The 13,431-nt window shown below is 38.4% G+C and overlaps 1 protein-coding gene across 2 annotated transcripts in view; it reads right to left on the reverse strand.

The window, feature by feature from the left end:
• The window catches only part of igdcc4 (immunoglobulin superfamily, DCC subclass, member 4), a 95,254-nt gene extending 82,236 nt beyond the window's left edge, over positions 1-13,018 (reverse strand). Inside the window, exon 1 of one of the 2 annotated variants that reach the window (XM_051900945.1) lies at positions 12,594-13,018. In XM_051900945.1, coding sequence (XP_051756905.1) covers positions 12,594-12,660 — 67 coding nt within the window. In that variant the 5' untranslated portion in view covers positions 12,661-13,018. The remainder of the gene's footprint in view (positions 1-12,593) is intronic. The other variant, XM_051900944.1, reaches the window with a different exon arrangement.
• Positions 13,019-13,431: the final 413 nt, after the last annotated feature.

The raw sequence follows: 13,431 nt of genomic DNA on the forward strand, positions 1-13,431 counted from the left end.
CAATAAAGCACCTTTGAGTTGACTTGAAATGTTGAGCCGTCCTGTTGCATGCCCACTCCTGCTTATCCTCAAAATAACAGTACTGTCTTTTTATAGACTTTCAAGAGAGTCTCCCAGTCCACAACACTATAATAGTGGGGTCCCCAGATGGCCCAGTCCTGGCACAGGTCTGGTTAAAGACCACATTTATTCACACAACAGTCCATACTAAAAGCAGGAATTTAAATAGCTCAGTTGGAGTCTTAGACGTATTTACAGTTACTTTTTCTCCTCTGTGAATTAACAACATTTTAAGAGGAAATTCAGGACAAACTAAGGCACTAAGACAGACAGTCATTTGCCAAGCTGAAAAACATAAAATCATGTACCGAAAGCCAAACACCTGGTGAACTGGCAAAGTTATAAACCTTTTATGAATCTGCTCTTGTTAATTATCTTCACAGCCTCTTTGTGTGTCAAGAATTGTTTAACAGTCAGTATCTGACATGTTTAATACGTCTGCATTGAAGAAGAAAAAAAAAAAAAAAAAAAAAAAAATACACCCTTGTAAATATGGGAACCTGCATCCACAATCTGAATTGTCCTTAGTGATAAATGGCTCCCCTTCCTAAGGCATGCCTCCCCACCCCACTATGAGCCCTCCTTTGTGGTCATGTGACCAAGTGGACAGCAGCACGGAATGGAAGGAATGTGATCGGATGACTGTTTACCCAACCAGCGTCATGAGGAATAGACCCCGCTTCACACACACTCGCTCACACATGCACGCACCAACACATACATTAACATGCCACTATACATAAAAACATTTTCTCAAGCGATTATTCATAAAACACACAGCAGATTGACTTCAGTTCTACACAGTATTTAACATAATATATATTATAAAAACTTACAGCAACGTAACTGCCATATTTTGTCACGTATCTCACAGTCTGAGTATTATGACTGATGACACACCATCCTTTTAATTCATCAATAAATATCATCATTTTGGACCAACCATTTTCTTTCCCAAGATTAATTCAGAGAATAGTCCACCCACTGAAACTCTATCATTTACTGAACAGCAGTGACAATCTTCTCTGCTTCAGCAAATGTATAGAGTATACACAAAACCCAATGGATCACGACCTCTTTTCAATGGCCTCTTTTTTCTTTTTTCTTTTTTTTACTTATGCAACAAAATCAGATACTGGCACAGTATGGAGAGTTATATATCAGATGCTTCTTCAAATGTCCTTTACACTTGCATGCACCAAATTCAGTTTTTATTTGGATACAAAAGAGAGGGATACTTGATTCAGTCAAAGTGCTGCTGTGGTCATTCTGAATGGTGTGATAGTAAAAGGAGCAGCTATGCATTAAGCTGCAGAGAGTGGGAGCTGGTGAGTTGCTGAAAAAAGCATTGTGGATGTGGATCACTGTGAGGGAAACATTTCTGGCTACGCTTAACAGCAAGCTGTCCAATAAAACCAAGGGAATTGGATCAAATGTGATTACGAACAGTAGAAACCATTAATAAAAGTTCAACTTTATGTTAAAAATATTCTCCAGGCTCTTGGCTAAGAGGCCCTTGGCAGGGCTTGAATGTTCTTGGCAGTTTGTATGTAAGCAAACAAGTCAATTATCAACTAATAGAGGGAATGCAGTGATGCACTGAAGTTTGACTATATAGTGTGGACTTGAATTAAAAAAAAAAAAAAAAAAAAAAATCAACCTGCTTTCACAAAACTTTAAAGGGATAGTTTATCCAAATATGAAAATTCTGTCATCATTTACTAATTCTGATGTCATTTCAAATTGGTATAATGCTCTTTCTTCTGTTCAACAACAACAACAAATATATGTCTTGAAGAATGTTGGTGACCAAGCAGTTTTGGTGACTATTTCCTTTTTATGGACAAAAAATTTTGAATATTTTCTTTTGTATTCAGCAGAAAAAAGTCAGATTTGATACAACATGAGGGTAAGTGACTGTTGACAGAATTTCATTTCTCTTTAAGACAGACAAGCAATCACTTTAATAATCATTTAAACGGGTAATACTAATTATTCCAGTTGCTCATGAAACATGTCCATTCTCCCATCGACCCATCCAGTTCCTCCCTTTGTCCTTCTTTTCATCTCCCTTTGACCCATCTGAGGTTCTATCCCTGGTCAAGCCACATGCTGATAGATTTTGACAGCTGTTATCCAGGTCACAGTATCCCTGGAGTCCATGTGTACAAATGTTGAACTCAAATAGCCATTGCAACACAGAACACAGAGAACTAAGCTAAGCTTCATATAGATCTGTTTGGGAATTCTTATTGGACTTATTGCATGTGGTTAAATATTTAATACATTCATGTAACTTTTTTTATCTAACAACAACTGAATCACTTTCAGGTCTCACTGCTTAAAACATTAAGTACATTACACAGATCATTGAAGAGATTTGTCAACCTTTCCTAGGGTCAACAACCTGCGGCAGACCTTTGTAAAGACTGACAGGAAGTATGATAATGAATAACTTCCTTGTATGATTTCCTTCTCCTGAAAATTATTCACCTCGCCACTAACCAGCAAACCCGGCAAATGCAAAATACAAGGAGGCTTAAAACAGCCACCGACACCCAACCAACCAAAGAAAAGGAAAAAAAAGAACTAGGCTAAATAATATTAACCAACCTGAATCAACTGTCTTACTGTCAATGTCAGGCATAAAAGAACAAAGACATACAGGTGCTGGTCATATAATTAGAATATCATCAAAAAGTTGATTTATTTCACTAATTCCATACAAAAAGTGAAACTTGTATATTATATTCATTCATTACACACAGACTGATATATTTCAAATGTTTATTTCTTTTAATTTTGATGATTATAACTGACAACTAAGGAAAATCCCAAATTCAGTATCTCAGAAAATTAGAATATTGTGAAAAGGTTCAATATTGAAGACACCTGGTGCCACACTCTAATCAGCTAATTAACTCAAAACACCTGCAAAGGCCTTTAAATGGTCTCTCAGTCTAGTTCTGTAGGCTACACAATCATGGGGAAGACTGCTGACTTGACAGTTGTCCAAAAGACGACCATTGACACCTTGCACAAGGAGGGCAAGGCACAAAAGGTCATTGCAAAATAGGCTGGCTGTTCATAGAGCTCTGTGTCCAAGCACATTAATAGAGAGGCAAAGGGAAGGAAAAGATGTGGTAGAAAAAAAAGTGTACAAACAATAGGGATAACAGCACCCTGGAGAGGATTGTGAAACAAAACCAATTCAAAAATGTGGGGGAGATTCACAAAGAGTGGACTGCAGCTGGAGTCAGTGCTTCAAGAACCACTACGCACAGACGTATGCAAGACATGGGTTTCAGCTGTCGCATTCCTTGTGTCAAGCCACTCTTGAACAACAGACAGCGTCAGAAGCGTCTCGCCTGGGCTAAAGACAAAAAGGACTGGACTGCTGCTGAGTGGTCCAAAGTTATGTTTTCTGATGAAAGTAAATTGTGCATTTCCTTTGGAAATCAGGGTCCCAGAGTCTGGAGGAAGAGAGGAGAGGCACACAATCCACGTTGCTTGAGGTCCAGTGTAAAGTTTCCACAGTCAGTGATGGTTTGGGGTGCCATGTCATCTGCTGGTGTTGGTCCACTGTGTTTTCTGAGGTCCAAGGTTAACGCAGCCGTATACCAGGAAGTTTTAGAGCACTTCATGCTTCCTGCTGCTGACCAACTTTATGGAGATGCAGATTTCATTTTCCAACAGGACTTGGCACCTGCACACAGTGCCAAAGCTACCAGTACCTGGTTTAAGGACCATGGTATCCCTGTTCTTAATTGGCCAGCAAACTCGCCTGACCTTAACCCCATAGAAAATCTAAGGGGTATTGTGAAGAGGAAGATGCGATATGCCAGACCCAACAATGCAGAAGAGCTGAAGGCCACTATCAGAGCAACCTGGGCTCTTATAACACCTGAGCAGTGCCACAGACTGATCGACTCCATGCCACGCCGCATTGCTGCAGTAATTCAGACAAAAGGAGCCCCAACTAAGTATTGAGTGCTGTACATGCACATACTTTTCATGTTCATACTTTTCAGTTGGCCAAGATTTCTAAAAATTCTTTTGTATTGGTCTTAAGAATCTGGGATTTTACTGAATTTGGGATTTTCCTTAGTTGTCAGTTATAATCATCAAAATTAAAAGAAATAAACATTTGAAATATATCAGTCTGTGTGTAATGAATGAATATAATATACAAGTTTCACTTTTTGAATGGAATTAGTGAAATAAATCAACTTTTTGATGATATTCTAATTATATGACCAGCAACTGTACACAGTAAACCACAACAGAAAACTATAAAAATAACAAACAGAATCAAAGAAGAAATTTCTTAACTGAAAGGTGGGTTTCATGACCTCAAGTCACTGTGAAATCAAAATTGTTTATGGAGTAAATAAATAAATGATTTATATGTGCACATTATTTAAAAAAAGAGAGCCCTACTAATCATTAATTAATAACATAACATGCCTCGCAATGACATCTCTTTTCTGTTGACATGCACACTGGCACGAGTACCGGGCAATAAGGTTTTCCAACAGCCAGACCAGTTTAAACCAGTTCCCTACAGAGAACTGGCAATTAGCAAAGGACAATGATCCAATCAATTCCTGATGGACAAAATCAAGACTCGCCCTACATTTCCTTCTCATTCAAGAAGCTGTTTCACTCGGATATACCTCACAGCAAGGAATGAAAGACAATAGCAATTTCATGCTGACTTTAAAGGGCATTCAAACTAACAACAACCTACATCTACAAAGTAGGGCTGCGCGATTTATCGCAATTAAACCGCATGCGATTTGGCAAAGGCTGCGATTATTTTATGCGCAGCTTGTCAGAGCTGTATGGCTCTGTGATCAGTAGTAAATGCTTCTCCATCTGAAAAAATTTAGATCATCAGTTTAAAATGGCAATGATAAATGATGGCAAAGATTTTAGAGCTCTTGACGCACACTTTCAGCACATATTGAATTGAGTTGCTGTGCTTATAATATTCACAAATTATTAAAGGATTAGTGCACTTTCAAATGAAAATTACCCCAAGCTTTACTCACCCTCAAACCATCCCAGGTGTGTATGACTTTCTTGTTTCTGACGAAGACAATTGGAGAAATATTAATAAATATCCTGACGCATCCGAGCTTTATAATGGCACTAATGCGCTACCAAACGAGTATGAGCTGAAGAAAGTGTCTCCATCCACATCCATCCATCATAAACATATTCCATGCGGCTCCGGAGCCTTAATAAAGGCCTTCTGAAGCGAAGCGGTGCATCGGTGTGAAAAAAAAATCCATATTTACCAAGTTAAAATATCCAGCTTCTGCCAGACCGCCTTCCATATTCAAATTACGGAAAAAAGTAAGTTGAATAGGGAAGGCATAGGACGTACAGCGCAAGCTTTTTGAAGAATACGGAAGGCGGTCTGGTGGAAGCTGGATATTTTACTTCATAAATATGGATATTTTTTAAACAAACGCATCGCTTTGCTTTAAGAAGCCTTTGTTAACCCTCCGTGGAATATGTTTATGATGGATGGATGGAGACACTTTCTTCAGCTCATACTCATTTGGTAACGCATACTGCCATTATAAAGCTCGGATGCATCAGGATATTTAATAATATTTCTCTGATTGTCTTCATCATAAACAATAAAGTCGTATACACCTAGGATGGCTTGAGAGTGAGTAAAGCTTGGGGTAATTTTCATTTGAAAGTGAACTAATCCTTTAATTATCGGGCATCAGAACAATCAGCAAACAAGAATTTCACTATTGCTGCATCCCTAGAGGTTTTAACCAGTAAGAATTTTTTATCCACTACCTATCATCCATAATCATTCTCTTTGAACAATATATTCAACTTAAGGATCACAGACCAAAACAACGAATGCGAGTATAAATGCCTCTATATACTGTACGCTACTGTAACTACCGTGACTTCAGAAGCATCTGCTTCAGTCTTCATTTTGTGCAATTATTGAAAATCTCTTCATCCCTCTCAGGGGCATTAAACAATATAAAGACTTGTTAAAAAAGAGGGAAAATGAGGTCATGAAGGGATGCTTTAATGGAGGTAATGGCAGAAGTGCTGCAGCAGTACTAGAGAAAGATTACACAGCAGATCTAGTGATGAAGCTGAAAATAAATGCCATGGAGCACAAAAGAGTAACTCTTTCCTTTCTGCAGGACAGGCTGTGTTGCACTGATGTGATGATCAAAACATGGAGAGCCCCCCCAGGACAGAGCACACACTGCAGCACTGAGTCACGGGTTTTGGAGCAGCATGCCTGTAAGACCATGTGACAGTCCCTGTAAAACATGCCCTCTGGCCTCTACACTGCTTCTACCTTTTTTGGTGGTGGTGGTGGGGGGGGGGGGTCTTTAAAAAAAGCAGACAACTGTACATTGATTTCTAGGAGAACACTGGAATGTTAGACGACATGATATGGAAAGCAAAACATAAGCTTAATAAGATTTTTAAAGTGGAGAGGTACAGCCTCCTAAGTGCATCAGCCCACCAGTCCTCATCTATTAACCAAGCGTTCACAGATATTTTATGTGATCTTTCTTGTGGAAAAGCAAAAATCTCTGTTTATGAATCTGAAGTAAAAAAAGGGCAAAAAGAGAGGAATAGATCACTCCAAATCACCCTCACGATTCTCCAGTATCACTTACCACAACAACACACATACATATAACAACATTCCTCTTCCTCTTCGTAAACCCGGCACACAGCCTCAGGGAAACCCAGCCTGAAATTGTGGGTACAAATCTTAGTGGACAGGAGGGAATAGTTGCAGTGAAGAAATAGGGATGTTATGTTCATGACTTTCGAAGTCACTGGAATATCAACCTGAACTCTCAGACAAGAATATCTACTTATTCGACCACTCCTTCTACCTTCTCAAAGTAACGTATTTCCTTACAGCATCTCTTGCGGTGACACCTGTCAAAATACTGCGCTCCTCTGCACAGCCTGTCCATAACAGAAGTCTCAAAACATCTCTGATCTTCTTCTATTGTTATGATAAACCACAGGTGCTCAAGTCAGCATTTCTGCCAATTTTCTCATTCCAACAACACAAAAACAAACCTGTACATTTCAAATGAACCCCGAAGAACCATAACTCAGGTGTGTTTAGTAATAGTTAAGACCATAGGAATGGATTTAGGTCTTTCGGAAAATCTAAAATGTCTTCACCCAATTTTCCTCAAACAACTTCTCTAGAGATAAGTTGGATTTCACAAACTGGATTTACACCTCTCTGAAATTCTCAATAATTTTTTCCTCATCAGGAAGGATTATAGGATTTTAGTTTTGAGGGGAGGCGGGGGGTGGGGCTCAGTCCCAACTTCCAACATGAGCTTATGTGTCTCAGCATAACACATCTTGCCTTAAAGGGATATTGGGCAGATTGGGTTGCATTTCATTTTGTGAATGCACTGGAAGATAAAGCGTTCGGAGGTGAGATGGGATGCAAGTCTGTAACAGCTTTGCAGGGTAGAACTTAGAACTAAAACATTACCGCCCATGACTGATGTCCCCCTGTAGTCAATAATTTTATCCCTTAAAACTCATCTTTGATCACCAAAATGACACATTTAAAAATTCTTCATGCCTTAAAATAGCTTGAACGTAACTCTACACCCTTGCCTCATTTATTATACACGGATATATGAATATGCTAATTAGCCCCGCCTCTGCTCACTCGCACAAGCTCAGACGAGATCCACTCGGTGAACTTACTGAGGTAAACGCTGTACAATGGTATCGCTTTTTACAACGTCGGACACATAACGGTAATTAATATGATTAGCCTTTTGCTTGACTATATTATCAAACAGCGAATAATATGCTGCTAATATTACACAAACCATGTTCCTGTTAGTGAGTCAGACAGCTGTCTTCTAACAATCAGTATCCTTGGTTCACGCTTTGAACACCTTAACATCAGTGAAGAAAGGCATACAGTTCATCATAACATACATCATACACTCGCTATATTGCCAAATCTACCTGATTTTTTATATCAACAGAAAAATATATCAGGATATATTCTCTAGACTAGAGACTCCTGCTTCAGAGCAGGCACGTTCACATGATTGGTTACAAGGTAATTTGTGATGTCAGAAACACCAGTGATTTCAAACCACGGGTCTTTTTTTCACTGCAGTTTTAAATAGAAAATACTCAGCAATGGTCTTGACTTATGAATTTGCACATGGTTTGTCTTAAAACATATTAAAAGCACCACATAGACATAAAAACAACATTAAAAACTTGATTTTCACCACAGGGGGACTTTAAAATAATGAACATTAAAGTTTATTCATATACTAGGGCAAAGAAAGGTATATGGCCTATATTGGATTGTGTCTGTCAATCTTAAATCCTCCTCTAGCACAAACCAATACTTATCGCAAAATCTTAATAATGTAATTTTTCCAAGGAAAAGGCATCCCTGAGGTCTCTACTCTATTGTTATGAGGAAATAATATTATTATCATAAATACTGGGATTTTGGAGCAAAAAAAACCCTCAGTAGCCAACAGAGGGAACAGATTGTTACTTCATTAAACAGCAAAGTATAATCTACAGGTCTAGCATGCAAATCAGCAGGGCTCATGCATTTATCGTAATAGTGACAAATATAGGATGAAGATAATAGTGTATGAAGACAATACTGTACTGTTACTTAAAGGTAGGACAGGCAATGTTTTTCATATAAAATTTTTATACTGGTTGAAACTCTCTTTACATCCTGAGAGCAATCAATAATAGAAGTGGTCTAAATATTAAAAAATGTACATATATCTTCTGTGGAAGTCTCAGGTCCAAAAAATGTTCGTCTAATCATTGCATTCGGTCCGACAGGATGTCCTACCTGCCAACCTATGTATTTCCATACGTCTTCCACGCACCCTGCTCACACAGATATCACACGTCATCAGTGCGTTCTGTAAGGTTATTCAGAGCTGTAGACAGACAGTCACCGAGTGCCGCAAACAAACAGCAGCCACCTTTTATAGTTCCTTCTGAACCAAAACAACAAGCTTATGCTGCTTTCAAGCCATGTCGTAATTAAGAGATGGCAACCCATGATGTTCTGATCGGAGCTGTTCACGTCCTCGGACTCGGAACTGTGTATTTCTATGGCAACATCACCAACGGCAAAATGAAACTGCAGCAGTCATAAGATGAATCCCAATTCAGCCAAGACGCATTAGCATTTACATAATATAATATAATATAATATAATATAATATAATATAATATAATATAATATAATATAATATAATATTCTTTTTATGTGCACTACGTCCCGTAAATAAGTTTTTGCAGGGTGGGATGTCTGACTGGTGGTACAAGTCAGAGCTTGCTAAGTTATTTACGTTCATTATTACTGTAATGTTATGTGCTCTGAGACATGAGGTAATTTAACGCCGTATCTTGTGACGCTCTGCTCTGGCTGTGAGCGTTCATGTGTTTTGGTGGAGGCTTGGATTTGGAGAGCGCTCTGAAGGGAGGGTGGGATATTATACTTTCAAAGTTAGCTTGCTATTAATAATAATAATAATAATAATAAAAAAACTTAGTTTTCTATTGCACCTTTAAAAGTAGCATCTCAAAGCCCTTCACAAGAATAAGATCAAATAAAACACAAAACAAACAATACATTAATGAAAGTGAATACACACCAAAAAAATAATAATAAAATAAAAACATACTATCAAAAGTTCAACAAATAAAAAGAAAAATATGACCATTACAAAAATAATCAGGCAAAAGCTACCCTAAAAAAATTATAATAATGAAATAAAAAAAGTCCCTTAGAATCCCTTAGTGATTTTAAATCTTCCCTTAAAACTTTTAAGGAAAGATTTAAAAACACTAAGGGATTCTGCTTGCCTAATCTCAGCAGGCAGAGTTCCAAAGTTTTGGAGCATTTGAAGAAAAAGCCCTATCACCCATAGATTAGTCTCAGCCAAAGACGTCACGCCCACAGACCATTGGCTGAACATCTGATGCATATGGCACACAAAATGGGAAACACTTCAGGAGTTTCAAAGTCATCATCTGTTAAATTTTAGAGGATTTCCTGGATAATAATAATGAGCGCTTACCAGGATCAACTAAACGCTGGATTTTCAAAAGCATGTGAAGTTTGTGGCGCCACTGTTGTAGTAAACTTGCACAATGTTCTTGAATGAATAATTTATTAGATGCACGCCGGTCTGTTATTGTAGGGACATGACTTTACACTTTCACACCCCTAAACATGACGCAGAACAAACAAACTGTGATTCGTTGCTTTACATGTTGGTCGGACGTTGTCTCGGGTGGTCCTTGGCCAATGAAAGCTGCGATGAAGACTAGCTTGTTATAGTCAATCTGAAATTGCCTACCCTACCTTTAAGATTAATGTTTCAAAAAAATCTGTCAAAACAATTCTGGAAGAAAATCACAAGTTGTATTTAGAATTTTCTAATAAATAAATAATATACAACTTAAAAAAAAAAAAAAAAAACCTGAAGAAATATATAAAACAAGTACTTGAATGAAAACAAAAGCACCCTACAGCAGGTCTGCACAGCGCTCTAGAGCACGCATTTTTAATGCAATTGATCACTAGTAGGTCCCGCCCCGCTGTAAATAATCTATCCACTACAGCACTGGCACTAAAATCGTTAACAGAGCTCAAAGATGACACAGTGTTTTGACCGCTGTGGTTGCCGTTTATACTTCCCAGTGGACATCGGAGAGACAAGGGCATCGCTGGATGCCAAGAGGTGCCCATGTGTTTCAGTGCTCTTCTTTGTTATGTAAATAAGGTGTATAGTCTTTGGATAAGTCGCCCTGACCACTCCCCACCCCTTTTTCCTCCAGTGCCTGTGACTGAATTCAAGTCGCTGATTCCTGCCCGAAGCTCCTGCACTGAGCAGCACTCACCCTTCACAAGCCATAACAACACTACTGCCTTTGATCTATCCAATTTCATTACATGCCATCCAGTGTGATAAATATATGCCATAAAATTACACAAAAGTATGGGTGGTCTACACAAAAAGCATCAAAGCCTTTTTTCAACTAATAAATGAAATAATTATTTGTTTTAAATGTAAGAATAGGCTAGATATATCAGGATCATAACAAGTTCATGCCAGTAATTTTCCGCTCACCCAAGTCACCATCTCTCTATTTTAAAAGGGTGCGATTTACACAATGCCTTTCAGCAGGGTCAATTTTGGGGGGTGGGGGTATTTTGGCCCAGTCCCCCTAGTGGGCGACAAAGGCACCACAAGCTACAAAATAGCTACCTATTTATTTTCATCTGTTACCGTTTTGGCACACTTAGGGAATGTGGGCAAAAATGGAGAATGCATATGCAATGTATGTATATGGAGAATATATATTTTATGGTTTAAGTTGTAGTACACGGGGAAAAAAGTGTAAAGACAATTAAAAGACACTGTGAAGCATAAAAAGAAGACTGCAGTCTCTTCCACCTGACCTGTTCAACTTCCTGTCATCTTGTTCTATGTGAAAGGCACTTTAGTCGTTTAAAAACAACAAACAGAACATCCTACTCGTTTTCTAGTTCAAACTTGTAGTCGTTTGAACTTTTACATATACATTTAATCAAGATTACATTAATTAATAGGTAGGCTATTACAATTTAGTTGAACAATCTGAGGAATTATGACTTTATGACTAATTTGTTCGGTTTCTTAAGTTGTTGTTGTTTTTTTTCAGCGTCATATTAATGTCAAGACAAACATGCTGCGTCAACAAATAGTAATTTTAATAGATTAGTTTCATATCTTCAACGCAAGGACACTGAGGGTAAATATGTGAGTTAATGGGTTGCAACGTTTAAGTAATTACGTGGACAGATAATATGGACTTTTTAAGGCCCCCTCCCCTCCCTATTTTTGACGTCCATCGGGGGTCTTCTAAATAAGTCCAAATAAGGAATTTAAACAAATCCCTTTAAAGTCCAACATTTCTTTTACCAGATTTACTTTGCTATAATGATGACTATGAACCTGTACATTCCGAAACTAGAGCCCCCCTACTACATATCCGCCCCTCTGAGCAAATATTGCCTTGCCTTTATGTCTCTTCATCTATTTGCTTTATTTTTAATATCGTTTCAGTATGCTTTACTATTACATCAAATTAACCAAACGGTTACTTTATAGGCTATTGAACGCATAATATTGTTTTACAAAAGTGAAGTTTGGATGTGACAAAAAGTTTAATCGACAAATAAATATTGTAGGCTACTTCAGCGTAAATAGGCTGCCTGTTTGCGTAAAGGATAAATAAATAAAAAAGGAAAACGTGAAAAAAGTAAAAGCTCCACAACGCTGCAACAAGCAAGGTGCACGATTTCTCTCTTCAGCCCATCTACTAACATATCCTGACAGATACAAAGAAATACATAGATATAGGCTACGAGACACACACTTAAAACTTAAAAGACATTGGACGGGAAAACACCGGGTATTAGATTTAGCTTGTATTACCTTGCACGGATAATCCACAGTAACCCAGAGAAAGTAGACAGAAGAACCAGATATTCTCCACCGCCATGTACAGCGTTTGATTTCCAGCAGCGGGGTAAAGCAGTGTGCTTTATATGACCGCTACAAGCTACATGCATATAATGGAATTCGGGGAATAATCTCTTCAGGTTTAATTAGTTTCGCGTAATTTCATGTATTTCCCTGTCGCGCGCTCCCCCCACCTATAACATAACGTGGTTGTTTAGTCGGGGAAGAGTCGTCGTGTCTCTCGGCGCCTCATCGCCATGTTGTGTCCAAATGTTAAGTGTGTGAGAGTGTGTTAGCTCTCTTTACACACACACCAGTGAGTCCCGCTTTAGGTGTCCACTGGAGCTGCATGAAACGCTGCCAGTATCCTCACACACCCCCTTCCCGTGTGCACGCTAGCTTCTCTGAACGCGCTGCGCCAAATACACGACACAACAATGTAAAATGAACATACACTGATTTATTTAGAGCCTCGTATTTCGCTAGTAGCAATGAGAAAAAAAACACCCTTATCTAATATGATGTGCTGATATGTTCCTAAGATAGCACTTCCCAGTGTGCTATAAAGTCAGATGTGTTCTAGGCTATTTGCATTAACTGTAATTTCAATATTACACAGATGATTCCATGTGCCACTATAATTCACAGCAGAATCAATCAATCAAGTCAATAACATTCACTTGCTCATTGATATGCGAATCATAGATTGACTATAGTCTGCAACACACACAGTTGGGGTTGCAGGACCCTCTGCCATGACCTTCAAATGGGCTGAGAGAGAATTCTTCTCTCCTGGTGTCTGAGGGGGCGA

This window comes from Ctenopharyngodon idella, chromosome 7, assembly GCF_019924925.1.
Source record: "Ctenopharyngodon idella isolate HZGC_01 chromosome 7, HZGC01, whole genome shotgun sequence".
In the NCBI taxonomy this organism is placed as follows: domain Eukaryota; kingdom Metazoa; phylum Chordata; class Actinopteri; order Cypriniformes; family Xenocyprididae; genus Ctenopharyngodon; species Ctenopharyngodon idella.